This window comes from Podarcis cretensis (genome assembly GCF_951804945.1).
Source record: "Podarcis cretensis genome assembly, chromosome: 1".
Taxonomy (NCBI): Eukaryota; Metazoa; Chordata; class Lepidosauria; order Squamata; family Lacertidae; genus Podarcis; species Podarcis cretensis.
This window is the reverse complement of record NC_137170.1, coordinates 122,793,761-122,810,058: the sequence shown is the minus strand read 5'-3', so window position 1 is coordinate 122,810,058 and position 16,298 is coordinate 122,793,761. Positions and strand designations below refer to the sequence as shown.

The 16,298-nt window shown below is 44.5% G+C and overlaps 1 protein-coding gene across 1 annotated transcript in view; it reads right to left on the bottom strand.

Annotated features, from left to right (window-relative positions):
- Nucleotides 1-16,298, bottom strand: part of COL3A1 (collagen type III alpha 1 chain) — a 101,284-nt gene that overhangs the window by 66,696 nt on the left and 18,290 nt on the right. The window contains exon 2 of the mRNA XM_079975905.1: nucleotides 1,273-1,475. Coding sequence (XP_079832031.1) covers nucleotides 1,273-1,475 — 203 coding nt within the window. The remainder of the gene's footprint in view (nucleotides 1-1,272; nucleotides 1,476-16,298) is intronic.

Sequence of the window (16,298 nt, the reverse complement as noted above, 5' to 3'; positions counted from 1 at the left end):
TACACACACTCTGTAAAAGGTTGTGTCTCTAAGCATTTGATTTTTATTTCATTAGTAGCACCAAATCCCTCAAGTATTCTTACAGTATTTGAGGTATAGGGGAGGAACGACACAAATATCCCAACAGTTCATAAACAAAACTCATAATGCAGACTACTCCATTTTATGGCAGTTTCCATCTTGATTCCAGATCTGGGTTTTGAGCATTTTAGCTAGCGGAAATCAAGCGCTGAACATGAACTTTGTTCCAAGCATCTACACACCATGAGAAATTTCCAGCTGCAAATTTATAATTGGCAATGTAAATTGTGCAGAGAGTGGATGTTCTCTTGGGACAGAATTTAGTGTTCTTTGGATGCAAAGTTTTTTGGCCTAAGTAGATATTCCTGATACTTGCCAGGCTTTATTTGTATTCAAGTGAATAACAAGCCCTGCCCAGTTTTTATATGCTCAACAGTTTATAGCATCTCTCCGTTTCTAGTGAGAACAGATTTTGTTGGGAGATTGCTGAGAGACTTCCTTGTTGGTGTTTGGACTGGAACGTGTTGCAAAAACAATATTTCTCCATATATCCTGGCAGTTCAAATTCTAACCCTTTTATCAGCCTAGGAAGTGCAGAGGTCCTGGTTCATTGTGAAAAGGGAAGGAATCAGCGTTCCTGGACCTCCATGAAATAGCCCTTTTGAGAATGGGGAAATAGCTGTATTTAGATGATGCTCCTAATAAGTTGGCCCTCTTTGATGCTTGATCTCCCAAAGTCTAAATCAATACTTGAAGGAAGGTTTTGAATATATCACACACGGCCATTTTGAGTATGCACTGATCAAGAGCCATAGCAATAGTTAAGCCTAAAAAAATAGAATTGAGCCCAATATAACCCCTTTGAAGCCAGTGGTCAATAGTCAACAAAATAATAGCACAAAAACAAGAATTACCACAGTGCAATAGATCTTGCCCTCTTCTCCTCCCACCATGACATACTTAAATCTCTTCCATAGGGTTGTGGGAGGCTGGGAGAAGAGGGGAAGAACATTCCATTCTGCAAGCAGAAATCCTGCGCTCATGGAAAATTTTCCTTAGCACTGTGTTGAATCCGACTCAATAGGATTAATAGTGCAAACCTATTCATGTCTTAAGGAAGTCCTGCTGAATTCAGTGGGACGTTACTCCCATGGAAGTGTGCATAGGTTTGTAGCCTAAACCATTTTAAATTTAGGCATCAAGGCTTAGCTGAGGCTGGATTCAGGGTGGTAGGTTTATACAAGGTCTTACAGGTGGCATCGTTGGTGAAGGGCACTTTGCGCAGCAATCTCCAAACGGAATCTCCGGATTATCGCAGTCTAATTCCACATCCTCGCAGACGATGTCATCGCACAGAACAGCTCCTGAGTCACACACGCAGATTTGGCATGGTTCCGGTTTCCAAACATCCCTGTCAGCGTACACTTGGCCAAGGTGTGTACATGCTCCTATGACTGGGGAGAAAAAGATGGAGGAGAGAAATAATAAACATTAGGTGTTGGGTGCACATCAGTAAAACACAAATGGAAGAAATAGCAAACAGCTTTGGCATATTATTGCTATTTGATCATTGACAGAGTTTAAAATGGCAGTTGTGATTCCATGATCTAGCATTTGAAGAGCAGAGGTGGTCACTAGAGATCAACTATTTAATAGCAGGAAAGGAAGCAACATGAGATTCTGTGTTTGGTCTAGGGTCTTTTCCCACACAGAGAGAACGGTGAACACTTTCACAAAGAATTCTACACTACATGCTAAGAGACAAATGTGAAAGGTTTGATGACAAGCAAGTAGGAAGGGTGACAGATGGACACCTACAATTCTTTTTTAAAAACTAGATTAAAAAAAAAACTAGATTCCATTGTGAACACATGTACAAATTGGGGGAGGGGAGAACATTGCTGGACATAAAGTTCTACAGTACATAAAGTGAAATGTTTTTGATAATTTCTGCTTATAATAGCGTGAAATCGTAAGCTTGATGTCAGAACCAAGAAAAAAGCACACCAAGAACTCAGGCCAATGTAAGTTTCAATAGTGGGAGTGGTCCCTACTCGCAAATCAATTTCTGAGTTCTTGGTGTGCTTTTTTCTTGGTATATTTAATAACAAGAACTCCAACTTATTTAACATTGATGTCAGAACCAGGCACCCTTGAGCAGTCTCTAGTGTTGCTCCAGGGCATTGTGGGAAATAAAAACGGCAGCTCATAACTGCTGCCCAGTTCAACTCATGACTGGGGTTCAGGGCCACTGATTTAGAAGGGGCCATACTCAAAGGCTACCTCAAAACAGAAGCTGGTCATGACTGCAGACTATGTTTCACTGTATCTATGTACCATAGTAGCATGGTAGTAGTGGCATGACAAGCAATCTTTTGAAATAAAAGATTATCAGTAGAATTTGCTGACATTTTTTCTAGTTTGTTCAATGTCAGCAGCAATCTCTCTTGTTAATATCTCAAAGCAATGAGTGTCATTAGTTGTTTTAGAGGGGGGAGGTAATCCCACTTCTCTAAATATGAGAATAATGCAAAATAATAATAATAATAATAATAATAATAATAATAATAATAATATCTGAACAACCACTTTCCTTACCACCAACCAGCCTGTATCTTAAGATGTGGGCCAGTTCTACTTAAGGAGGAGGGATCTGTGTTGGCATAGAATCCCTCAGCAGTCCAGACTCCAATGTTGTTATTTACCCTCACAACATAGGAGTACAGTTCATTTAAAATAGTTCTCCTCCCTCAAGCATCTATGGCCTCTGCATCTCCATCAATCTTTTTCATGTTATGTCTGATCCAACCATGTGTGCTCAGTTTGTTGGTATTTCAGCTTTGGTCAGACATGACGCTCTGCGTTTGCCAGGTGGCTCGATCCATTGGCCAGGTTGTGTATGTACAATAGGCCACTGCTTTCCAACTTCTGGGACGTGGGTGGCATTGTGGGTTAATAAACCACAGAGCCTCTTGGGCTTGCCGATCAGAAGGTTGGCAGTTTGAATCCTCATGACGGGGTGAGCTCCCGTTGCTCTGTCCCTGCTCCTGCCAACCTAGCAGTTCGAAAGTACATCAAAGTGCAAGTAGATAAATAGGTACCGCTCCGGCGGGAAGGTAAATGGCGTTTCCGTGCACTGCTCTGTGTCGCCAGAAGCGGCTTAGTCATGCTGGCCACATGACCCGGAAGCTGTACGTCGGCTCCCTTGGTCAATAAAGCGAGATGAGCGCTGCAACCCCAGAGTCGGCCACGACTGGACCTAATGGTCAGGGGTCCCTTTACCTTTACCTATCCAACTTTTAAGGAACTTGCTCATATAGTATAAACTTGGGAATCAGAGGAATGAGGAAATAGTAGATCTCTTTATTTGTTTCCACGCACAAAACAGAGTCTAGAATCTCAGAACCGTTTTATCAGTCACAGGACATCTGGGTAGCTATGGTGCTTCAGAAGGATTCCTAAGAATACTAAAGATTTGCTTCCCTGTCACCTTAATTTATTGGCACATGGTAAAGATTCTGTCATAATTATCTTTTAAGTGACAGTTTCAGGATAACGTTTTCCTCCAGGTAGCAGCTGCTGGGAAAACGTAGCAATGATTAGATGGTTAATTTGCTGGACAGATGTTCCTGTATCAAAAATACAGAAGTGAGACCTGCAACAAATGTTGTAGATGGAGTGCTGCTGTTTGGGATTCCTGCCATTCCACTCCAGAATTCCATTTTTTCCCCTCAGCAGTCAGCATTCTGGGGCCAGTGAGCATGCTCTTTCTTCACTGAACTGTTTGGGAGAACAGCAAAAATAGAGGGGGATACACACACACACACACACACACACAGTGGTACCTCTGAAGAAGTGTATCTGAAGAAGTGTGCATGCACACGAAAGCTCATACCTAGAACTAACTTAGTTGGTCTTTAAGGTGCTACTGGAAGGAATTTTTTTATTTTGTTTTGACTATGGCAGACCAACACGGCTACCTATCTATAAGTGGTACCTCTAGTTATGAACTTAATTCGTTCCAGAGGTCCGTTCTTAACCTGAAACTGTTCTTAACTAGAGGCATGCTTTCGCTAATGGGGCCTCTTGCTGCCGCTGCGCCGTCGGCACATAATTTCCGTTCTCATCCTGGGGCAAAGTTCTCAACTCGAGGTAACTCTTCCAGGTTACTGGAGTTTGTAACCTGAAGCTTTTGTAAGGTACCGCTGCATAAGGTAAAGGGACCCCTGACCATTAGGTCCGGTCGTGGCCGACTCTGGGGTTGCGGTGCTCATCTCGCTTTATTGGCCAAGGGAGCTGGCGTACAGCTTCCGGGTCATGTGGCCAGCATGACTAAGCCGCTTCTGGCAAACTAGAGCAGCACACGGAAACGCCGTTTAAATTCCCGCCAGAGCGGTACCTATTTATCTACTTGCACTTTGACGTGCTTTTGAACTGCTAGGTTGGCAGGAGCAGGGACCGAGCAATGGGAGCTCACCCCATCGCGGGGATTCGAACTGCCAACCTTCTGATCAACAAACCCTAGGCTCTGTGATTTAACCCACAGCGCCACCCGCATCCCTTAAGATACCGCTGTATACACACACGGAAATCTGGTAAAACATGAATTCGGGCTCACATGCATGCATGGATGAAGGTTCCAACATTATCATTCTTTTATTCTTATTTGTACTGTTATGACCCCAGCAATCATCTGCAAATCTGGAAAAACTTTGGCTATAGCCCTTGAATCCAAGCATTCCCCGGTGAATTTTCCCATGCATAACAGCAGTTGTAAAAGGCAGAAATGAAAGAAACAAGCCAAACATGAATGTTCAGAAATAAAATGCATTGAGTCCTGAAATAGGAGGGGGGAAATGAATATCGAAGCTCGCTGAAGAGTTATATTCATTAAGCAAAATCCTTTCTTTAAGCCTGATTAATATAAAAAGATTACTTGAGATCTATGCATCGTGTTTTGTTTATAATGTTAGTAGCATTAAACAAGGGGACGCAGGTGGCGCTGTGGGTTAAAGCCTCAGCGCCTAGGGCTTGCCGATCGAAAGGTCGGCGGTTCGAATCCCTGCGGCGGGGTGCGCTCCCGCTGCTCGGTCCCAGCGCCTGCCAACCTAGCAGTTCGAAAGCACCTCCGGGTGCAAGTAGATAAATAGGGACCGCTTACCAGCGGGAAGGTAAAGGGCGTTTCCGTGTGCGGCTCTGGCTCTGGCTCTAGCTCTGGCCAGAGCAGCGATGTCACGCTGGCCACGTGACCCGGAAGTGTCTCCGGACAGCGCTGGCCCCTGGCCTCTTAAGTGAGATGGGCGCACAACCCCAGAGTCTGTCAAGACTGGCCCGTACGGGCAGGGGTACCTTTACCTTTACCTTTTTAGCATTAAACAAAAGGTCATATATCCTTCCCGTTACAACGCATCTTGTGGCCTTTCAAACTAACCACACCATTTTATGACAATTCCTGCAGCGAACAAGAGGCCTTCCTTCCTGTCAAAGTTCCCAGTACAGTTCAAGACTCAGTGTCACCCAGTAGACAGAACAATGGACTAGTTGGAGCTGGTAGGTCTCTGGAACAAATCTCAGCCCAACATGAATTTAATGGACAAGTGTGTGGGTTGCATTCTGGCTTCCCTCCCTCCAGCTGGTGGCATGTGCGTGTTATGTACTGAGTTGAATAGGATCCAAAAAGCAGCAGTCTGATTGGTCCTAGAACAATAGGATCCAAAATGCAGCAGTCTGATTGGTCCTAGAACAATAGGATTCAGAATGCAGCAGTCTGGTTGGTCCTAGAACAATGCAGCAGTCTAACTGGTCCGCAGGAGCCACCCAATCCAGGTGGAAGTGAATCCACAACCTGATTGGCCCACAGGAGAATCCCGGAATTAGCCAATCACATGCAGCCCATTGTGTAAATAATGTATATAAAGCAGATATTGTGGGGGAACTTCCATTCCTTCTCACCACTATGAGCTGAATAAAGAGCAGAAAACCACTCTTGACTCCGAGTATATTTCAGTGGGGGAGGCAGCTTTTGTCAACTCCTCTTTCCCTATTCACTCCCCAGTACCACCTCCCACACTGTTCTGGAAAGTTGGAGGGTGCCCCCCAGAACAATGTGGGAGGGGTACTGGTGCACTGGGGGAGAAATGGTGGTGCGGAGGGAGTGGACCGCCCGTGGCACCACTATTCTAGTAGGGTTCCATTGCGGCAACCCCCCTGGAGACACGCTGTGAACCCCCCCCGCGCGCCGGGCACCACGCCCCCACAGGCGGCGCGTCACACCCCCAGAATGCGCGTCACACCCTCGCGGGCAGCGTACCACACCCTCGGAATGCGCGCCACACATCCCAGGTGCACATCACATCCCTGGGGGGGGGGTGACAGCCACACCCCTGCCTGCTGTCCGCCCCCGGTAGCAGAGCATGCAGCTTGGCCACTGTACTGGGGTTGCAGTGGCATCAGAGAATCAGCAAATGTTGCCACTCCCCTTGGTCACTCCACTGCATCAAAAGCTTTCTATGGACTAAGGAAGCCATTCCACCTACGGAATGTGAAGCAATGAAACCCAATAATTCCATTCCGTTACCTCTATTTCCCCTAAACAAACAGGAATGAAATGATGATGGTAGTGAGACATGGACTGTTAGGAGAATGCATATGAACTATTTTAAGTCCCAGGCACACATAACTGGGGCGAAAATCCTATGGAACCCCAGCTTTTGGGCCCCGCCCCCAAAGTGCCCCCAAATTACGGCCAGATTAAAACTAATAAAAATGCCATTGCATTAAGGAGATTTGCTAGTATAAGAAGGCATCAGATTTAGAAAAGTGGCTGTTTCTGCCAACAAAAGCCATTAAAAAGAACACGATTTTAAATAAAAATGCTATTATTGAACAGGAAATTGTCTCTTTGACTCTTTGCTGAATGGTCTAATCTAGGAGCATTGTCATTCTCTTCATATACGGTAGGTGGCACAATTGACCTGTCAGAAGGCAATGTAACCCAAACATCTGGTTATAATGACTTTCAGCCTTCTCTCTAACTTTCTGGATATTGCTAGATCAGTTAAGAACTAAACTGGAAGTGCCGCACTACAAATCTCTGTGGCTTTTGGCAGGATGAAAGTATTAAATACATTTTTCCAGGAGAACCTTCCATCTGGGTTGATTTGCCAGTTCACAAAATCCCTGCTAGGTTAAGATGTGTCAGCTCACGATGACATAATGCCCTGCACATTGGTTATGAAGACTTCCCTTTTTAAAAAAAAAAAATTAAAAAGTGAAAAACACTCTACAAAACTGCCAGCGCTGGCAAAGAATATGTAGACATAATGGAAAGTTGATACTACAGGTTGAAATGTCTGTTTCCAGACTTGGGGCTAAAAGAACAAAACAAATTCACTGATTGGGCAGACTTTTGGCGCAGTTGTAGTTGAGGCTATGAGGTTTTTTTTTAATGGCTTCCAATTTACCCCGTAGCAGGGGGTACCCCCTGCCTTTACATTTAGGTGACAGCAAGCCTACAGGTAGCCATTGTGATGCCCTCACTATGTTGCTGAACTCCAGCTTTCATCATCAGCACCACTCAGTGTGGCCAATGAGCAGGGTTGATGGAAACTGGAGACCAAAAACTTCAGAAGAGTATCGTGTTGGCTACTCCTGCTCTAATAAATGACTACATGCCATGATCAAGAGGGAAGAGAGATTCTGTCAGGAGACAAGGCAACCTACCGCCAGTGGAGCAAAGAAATTTCACAAATGTGGGATTGGGACCCTGCAAACTTTCCTGATTGCACAAGGACTTCCTTTTGCATTGTGGCCGGATTGCTAATCCAGAAAACATGGCATGGGGGCAGTGATTTTTAACCTTGGGGCCTCAGATGTTGTTAGAGTAGCAACTCCCACCATCCCTGATCATTGGCTAATCTGTCTGGGGATGATGGGAGCTGTAGTCCAACAACATCTGGGAACCCAAGATTGAGGAACACTTATCCCTTTGAATTTCATGTCGCTCCCATGGTTATTATGATTCAGAACATAATGAGCAGATGGGGAAGGAGGGGAGGATGAATGCTGGTTGCAATCCAAGATACTGGCCACGATCCAAAACAGAGTTTGGCATATTTAAATCTATTTATTCCAGTGCACTGTACACGGGGGTTTGGCCCTTAAGACTTTATAAAACACAATGACCGCTCCCCACTTAAAACGGGGGGCGCCTTTTGCGTGGACGCGTGCAGCCCTGGATCTGGAGTGGCCCCATCAGCATAGGCTTTGCCTTCCCTCAGGTGGGATACCTGGAGGTCCCCGCCTACCCCAGTGAGTTGTCCAATCCCACCTGGGGGAAGCGTTGCCAGGGAAACCAGGCCAGGTAAGGGGAGGGATTACCTGCCCACACAATAGAGGGTGGATCTTAATTGGTAATCCTCACTTGGCTCCAGAGCTTCTCCCACCCTACCCACCCTCAGTTAATGTCTTCTTTTGCAGGTTAACTTTTCTTCATAGGTTTTGCAGGTTAACCTGTCTCCACAGGTATGCGGGCGCTGCTACGATAAGGTCGCTGTTAAAGGGCCGGAAAGGAATTTCCCTGCATTGGCAGGTTTCGCCTTTCCCGTAGCAAAACGTCACAACTTTGGCGGTATCAGGCCTTGGGCGGAATCCTTTAGTCCATCTTCCTCTTTGCGGCGGCGATACCAGGGTTCCCCGTTAAAGGGGTTTTTGAAGGGAGGCTTTGGCCATACGCCGAAAGGTCGTCATTGCTCTCCCCTGCGGCGGCGTAACGGGGGCGGCTATCTCTGCTTGAACATATGTTCTCCAGAGCCGGCCCATCCCCCCCACACACAATGGATAACCCTGATGCTCCCTAGGTCCCCGGCTGGGGACTAGGGAGGGAGAACTCCCAATGCCTGAGCCAAGGTCTACCCACATTTGAAATTTAATAAAGTTGTGGCCAATTTAATCCCATAGCACGTTGTCTAGAGTCGTTATTCCACATGACGGGGGGGACCACTCGGGATCTGGGGATTCCGCCTGTCCACGCAAAAGCTTGTTTTCAACATACAATGCATCATTCGTTAGAGTTGTATACAAGTTTACTTTTTGAGTAATTATTGAGAAGGCTTGCCAGAAATTGTTTGTATAAATTACAAGTTGTTAGACATCTGGAAAACATTTCAGAGAAAGAGATTTTTTCTTCTTCCAGTATTGGAAAATTTATGTAGCAGATTAAAACTGCATTTTCCTAAACGTTCACATCTTAATACTAGTTATCTCTATCAATGTGTTTGCTTTCCTTGAGTTGAAGCAAAGAGAAATCAAAACAGAGGTAAACCTTCCTGCCCAACAAGAGAGTTTTGAAACAGTGCCAACATTTCCATGTATACCACTAAAGAAACAGAACGGGCTGATATAATGAGGAAGGGGCCAAAATGGTGATTGCTTTTTCAAAATCCATGTTTCATTTCACCACTTAGTGCAGAAAGAATGTATCAGGCAGCACAACATTTAGCAAGTTTGAGAAGGAAAATGTATTGCTGTAACATAGCAGTTAAGCAAGGCCAATGGGAATTGGGTCATTGTGTCATTAAGGCTGTAATCCTAAACAAGCTTATCTGGGAATAAACCTCACAAAAGGAGGTATCTATAGGACTGCACTGTAAAAAAATGGTTGCATTTTCCCTTTCCTCCAAGAACCTTTGGATGGCATACTTGGGTTTGGTCCATTTCTTCCTTCCAATTCGGTGAAGTAGATTAGGTTGAGAGATGACTGGTCTAAGGTCATCAAATGAGCTTCATGACTGAAATTTGATTCTGGGTCTCCTCAGTCTATTTTGCTAGCTTAGACAAAGGATGAGATGGCACCCCTGCCCATTCCACATACATAAGCTGACTTCAGTACTGATGATGGGGTAGCAACCCCCATACTGCACCTGAGGCAGCAGGACAGTTGGCAGTCATAGTCCAAAACATCTGGAGAAGATCAGGCAAGGGCTGTGCGAGAGTCTTTAGTATCGATCAAGGTGGAGGAACCTGATTGGTTTCCTGCCAGTTGATTCTCCATTTAAAATTTGGGGGACATGGGTTGTCTAAACCACTGAGCCTCTTGGGCTTGCTAATCAGAAGGTCAGTGGTTCAAATTCACGCAACAGGGTGAGCTCCCGTTGCTCTGTCCCAGCTTCTGCCAACCTAGCAGTTTGAAAGCGCACCAGAGCAAGTAGATAAATAGGTAGCACTGTGGCAGGAAGTGAAACGGCATTTCCGTGCACTCTGGCACTCATCACGGTGTCCCGTTGTGCCAGAAGCGGTTTAGTCATGTTGGCCACATGACCCAGAAAGCTGTCTGTGGACAAACACCGGCTTCCTCGGCCTGAAAGTGAGATAAGCAGCTCACCCCATAGTTACCTTTGACTGGACTTTAACATCCAGGGGTCCTTTACCTTTACCTTTACCATTCAAAATCAGGTCCCTCCCTTCTGCTTTCAACCCTGCAGTGGAAATTATGTGGGTGCTGAGAAACCATCTGGAGTGGGGTGGGGTGATTTTGAAGAAAAGAGGTCCTACAGGGAAATGAGTAAGTATCTCCTCCTCTTCCTCCCCACCAGTCTTATGCTCAAGACTGCCATGTCCGGCAGCTGCTTCTAGTTTAACTAGTCAGGGTTGATGGAAAATTACACAGAACTTTTCATATGCAGTGTGCGTCAATATAATGGGTTTCACTGCACCTATGGGAGAATGGCCAAAGGAATGGTGGTTTCTTTCTCTATTTCAGAGCAAAGGATAAAACACCTGATATTGCATTAGTTAGAGCAATCACTGTTCCCTAGCTTGCAGTTAACAAGTGAGAACAAGTACTGTATATCAGTTTCTGTTCAAAAGAAAGCAGTGGGTCCAGTAGCTAATGTCTTTCAGTGAAATCCTAAGTAGGGTGGGGGGAGGGCATGTGAAAAGGCAGTTTTTCTGCTACATCTAAAGCCCTGGCTTCTACATCCTGACCAGGTGTCAGATGTGGCTTCTTGACTTATCTGGGAATAAGTTTCCAGATAAACATTGACTTCCTTCCTCTCCCCTCCCCTGCACATATATTCTCTTTATTTATTTTCCTTTTACTTCTCCAGGATCCTTGGCCTCCTTCCTGTCCTGTCCCAGCTTAGACTGCCACACCTCAGGGCCTACTTTGGGCTGGTAAAGGAACCACCAACAGTAGCTCTACACCCGGGGAGCTATTTACAGGCATTGTGGCAGACATGCCCACTGCCGATGAAGCAGTCCTGCACCAGGGGTGTCAGGCTGCGGCCAGCAACTCCCATGGCTGGTTGCCCAAGAATGTACAAAGACAAGGAAATGTTTCTTACCGTCCACTTTTTATTCAGTATTTACAGAGAGAGGCTTGAGAACCCATCCTATTGGATAACGGTGTTGTCCCAAGTTAATCTCCACCCCCTGTCTCTCCCACTTCCTCATTCATCACTTCTATGGGCGCTACTACGTGCCCTCTGTCTTTGAGCTCTTTGCTCTCCTACTTTTAAGGCTTGCTGGGTTCTGGGAGATGGGGGGGGCTTGGAACGCTTTTAAAGACACCGTGTCTGTCAGCTGCCACCCCCTCCCCCCGGTGCTTCCTCCTCTCCCATTATTTCCCAACTTTCCCCCTCATCTGCCTCTGAGCTGTGACCTTCCTCAACCCCCTGTTGTAATTCTAAACTGTCTTCCTCTTCCTCCTCCCAGTCCCAGGCACCTCCACTCCTTCTGAACTGCCACCAGCCAGTGGATCTGCAGGTTAGGATTGTTATGTTATGCTGGAGTTGGAGTGCCAGTGATGGAGATTTTCTGGGGGTCAGCAAGGATGTTTCTTGTGCTCATTGTTGTCAGGTGGGTTTGTTTTCCTAACCTATTGGGCACAGCTTAGCTTGCTTACTTGGGTCACCTATAGACATTTGAGGCTATTTGTGTCTTCCTCTTTGTTTAGGGTGAAGGGAGGAGACAATGAAACGCTTTCACCCAAAGACACCATGTTTAACCTGAAAAGGATTTGTGCTGCCTCTTCCATTAATAGGCAGGTTATGTATATAATACATACATGCATATTCTAGGTCATGTGTGTGAGTCAATGAATGGAGAAGGGTGACGTTTGCATGACTTGTGTGAAGAGGCAAATGCAGATTTGCATGCGTGTGAAGGGGAGACGGGCACAGAAACGGGATTTACAAACAGCAACACAAAACCTGTCCACGAATTTGGGTGGATTCCCACCTGCACCTTGAAAGACATTTGATGGGGAGAATTGGAACAGTATCCCTTTTCACTTCAGTATCCCTTTTTATTCAGTACCCCTTCATTTGAAGGCGATCAAAATCTATTTTCCCTTGGAATGGGGTGCCAAAGAATCCGGTGCCTGTTATTATGGCAATGTTTACAAGAAAAGTTAAGACGTTCATTCCATCCCGAGAATCGTAATACAAGCAAAGCATAGTCTCAAAATGAACTCATTGGATCGCTGAGCCAAACTGCAGAGTGTTTTCAGTTTGGGGCAATTAGATAAGTGCTGAGTGCGGGCGAGTGGAAAAAATGTGCTCATAAGACTTATAATTAGATGTGAATATGACACAAGAGCATGCATGAAAGGAGTCTTTTTGTCCTTCTGTGGATTATTCTAGTCTTTATACTCATGTGGGGTGTTTTCCCCTTGCAAAGACATAGGCAGAAGAATATTTTAACAAAGCTAGAATGTGGAGAGAATTCTGCAGGTTTTTCAGCCTGATCCAGCAATAGCTTAGGGTGAGGTCTTGGATATGACCTCACTAAAAACACTAGAATCCCTAATTTCTTCCCCGTTATAACAGCTCCCTCATTCTACCAAGTGGAGAACGAAAAGAGACATGCCCGAGGCAGTGTCATACCCATCGACTGCCCTGGAAAAAACAGGGGGGAAATACTCACAGGGCATCCTATTTTTTCTCGCAAGAGAACAGTGGCCTCTCGTGTGATCTCAGGCTGTACTTTTGGGAGGCATGGTGCCCCAAAATGCACGTTTTGGGACATTGTATCTGAAAAAACCCTGTTTGGGGGCAGACTCGAGATCTTACATGGGTCCTGTGCAGGGCCAGATTTAGGTTTGATGACCCTAAGCTACTGAAGGTAATGGGGCCCTTTATGTGTCCAGCTGTCCTTTGTCAACAACAAATTGTTGCTGTTTTTGTGTGTGTGTTGAATACAGTGGTACCTCGAGTTAAGTACTTAATTCGTTCCGGAGGTCCGTTCTTAACCTGAAACTGTTCTTAACCTGAAGCACCACTTTAGCTAATGGGGCCTCCTGCTGCTGCCGCGCCGCAGGAGCACGATTTCTGTTCTCATCCTGAAGCAAAGTTCTTAATCTGAAGCACTGTTTTTGAGTTAGTGGAGTCTGTAACCTGAAGCGTATGTAACCTGAAGCGTATGTAACCTGAGGTACCACTGTATATGCTATATGCTATATATGCTATATATATATATATTTATGGCCCTAATAGGTACCTAAAGCCATTTGCACATAACAAAATATGTATTTTATCAAAGTAATTGTTGAACTGAAATACAATTAAAAAGAAGTATATTAATAGTGAAATACAATTAAGAAGAGGTATATTTTGGGGGGCCCCGCAAGAGAGTGGGGGCCCTAAGCTATAGCTTGTTTAGATTATACATAAATCCAACACTGGTCCTGTGACTTGCACAGTAGTGCAGACCTGAAAGATGGTGCCATAGATTTGGGCCGTGTTGTGTTGGAAGGTATGGAGTGTGCGCTCAGCTTTCCCCCACAGCTGAAGTGACTAGGTGAGCTAACTTGCATTAGAGCCACAAATACAATGTAGGGTTCACCTGGGGCTCTGTGTGGGGAAATGCCCTTTGCAGAACCAGTAGTACTGGGGCTCTACAGAACAGTAATAACAAGATGCAGCACCCAAGCTGTTCCCATTGAACCAATGTTAACTGGGAGAATATAATACAAGCTTTTAAGTTTCTTTCCAGAGCAGCCTTGGCCAAGCTGGTGCACTCCAGATATTTTGGACTACACCACCCATCAGCCTCAGTCAACATGGCTGCACTGGTTAGGGATGATGGTGTTGTAGTCCAAAATATGGTCATGGTGTTGCTGCCTGTTTTTTTTCCTGGTCACTATAGCATCTGAGCAAACAGGTCTCGAAGGCTTTGCATAGTACTTAAAAACAACAACACCTGGCTGGCCAGAATAGGGAGCTGAAAGAAACAGATCACAATTGAACTCTCTTTAAAACAACCACTTGCTTGCAGCTGAAAAACACCATGTCTACAGTAGAGCTGGGATTCCTACTCTGATGTAAGAAATATTTTTGTTTACAGCAAATAATTTCATCGAGCAACTGCAGAGATTTCCCAATAATCTTGCAATGGTCATTTGTAGTGATTTCTAACTCATTTTGCCCTAGAGATAATGATGGAATCTGTTTATGTCATGCATTATTTTCTTTTCCATACCCCTTCCTCCTCTTTCAATAAATGGTGCATCAATGGGAAAAATCCATTTTATAACCTGCATTTATGATGCAGCAGGAATGCCTCACAGCCGTCAGTTGCTATGATTAGGTAATCCTTATGTAAGAAAAACAAACCCTATATACATAATTATTGACTTGCAGTGCTGTGTCTCTTAATTGTTCCATTGCACCAGAACACTATGTGTATGAATGTCTATATGGAGTGGGATGGGGGAAAAAAAAAAGGATTCACAAGCAAACACGTCCCAAATCCCAACACCTACACAATGCATGGAGTTTTGGATTCATGCCTCAAAACATTTTCTCACTACTCCCTACACCACTCCTTTGGGGCTTATATGCCAAGAAGAGTAAAAAATACAATGTTCTCTTTTTGTACAGATGCACACAATCATGTGTAATGCCTCTGGTATCATTTGAGGGAACAGTCAGCACTTAAATTCATCCAGATGTTTTACAGAATTCTCCCTCCCTCGCTTCCCCGATGGATTATTGCTTTAGTTTATAATAAATAGCATAATTAGTGAAGTAAAAAATTGCAAATGGTGGCATGATAATGATTATTACCATATTATGCATTTAATCTACTGTATACTGAATTTTAAACTGTGTATTTGGCAGCTTAAATAGCCTGATTGAGGAACAGATGAAACACCAAGCAAGAACTTATATCAACTAGTTTTGCTAGGGCGGGGCAGGGAGTTTAGGGTGGCAGCCAAAAGTCTTCTCCAACCCACCTTTGAGACTGTTGGTTCATTCTGGCCACATTACACTGTTCTTATGCCCTTCTTTGGCCTCTGGATTGGCACACACCAATCTCCCTCTAGTTGCTGACTCCTATCTTAGGATACTTCTCTGCCATCACAACATCATGAAACACAATCTTATGCCTATACTGAAGATGTAAATATGTAAATGTTTGGGACCGCTTCTGTTCCTTTGTGGCAAAGAAATTTCCAAAACTTCAACAAAGGTCCCTATTGGAGGATACAGGGCAAAGTGAAAGTAATGTATCATTTAATCGGATCTATCATTTGTCGCTTCAGTTGGCTTACTTGATCATCAGTTGCTTGATTTTGGATCAACACATACTAGTTGGGTTGCTTTCTTTCACTGGCTGAATGAGTAGATCCATCAACTAAAACTAGCTTTTTTAAAATAAAAAAAATCTATCTGAAGAAGTGTGCATGCACACGAAAGCTCACACCAATAACAAACTTAGTTGGTCTCTAAGGTGCTACTGGAAGGTTTTTTTTTATTTTGTTTCAACTACAGCAGACCAGCACAGCTACCTATCTGTAACTAGCTTTTTTAAATTAATGGATATGAGCAATTTTGATTGGTGGGATTGCAAATTGAAGACATGCTATTTTTCTTTCTTCCTCAAGCTCATGGTGCACCACTGCAATGAGAAATGAGAAGAAAATGTGCAAAATGACATTTCCTTGGGCAAGAAATGTTAGATTGGATTAAATTGTACATTATTTTCTCTTTGCCCAATGTCCTCAGACCTTGGTTGATGTCTTTGAAACAGGCCAATTTATTGAAACAGAATTGACTTATTCATAATAACAAGAAGTGACAGCTACAAATATAATGCCCAAATACCAAGAGAAGTACTGCATCCTGCATCCATCAGAATATGGACTTAATTCAGGCATCCCCAACCTTCAGCTCTCCAGATGTTTTGGCCTACAACTCCCATGATCCCTAGCTAACAGGACCAGTGGTCAGGGATGATGGGAATTGTAGTCCAAAACATCTGGAGAGCTGAAGGTT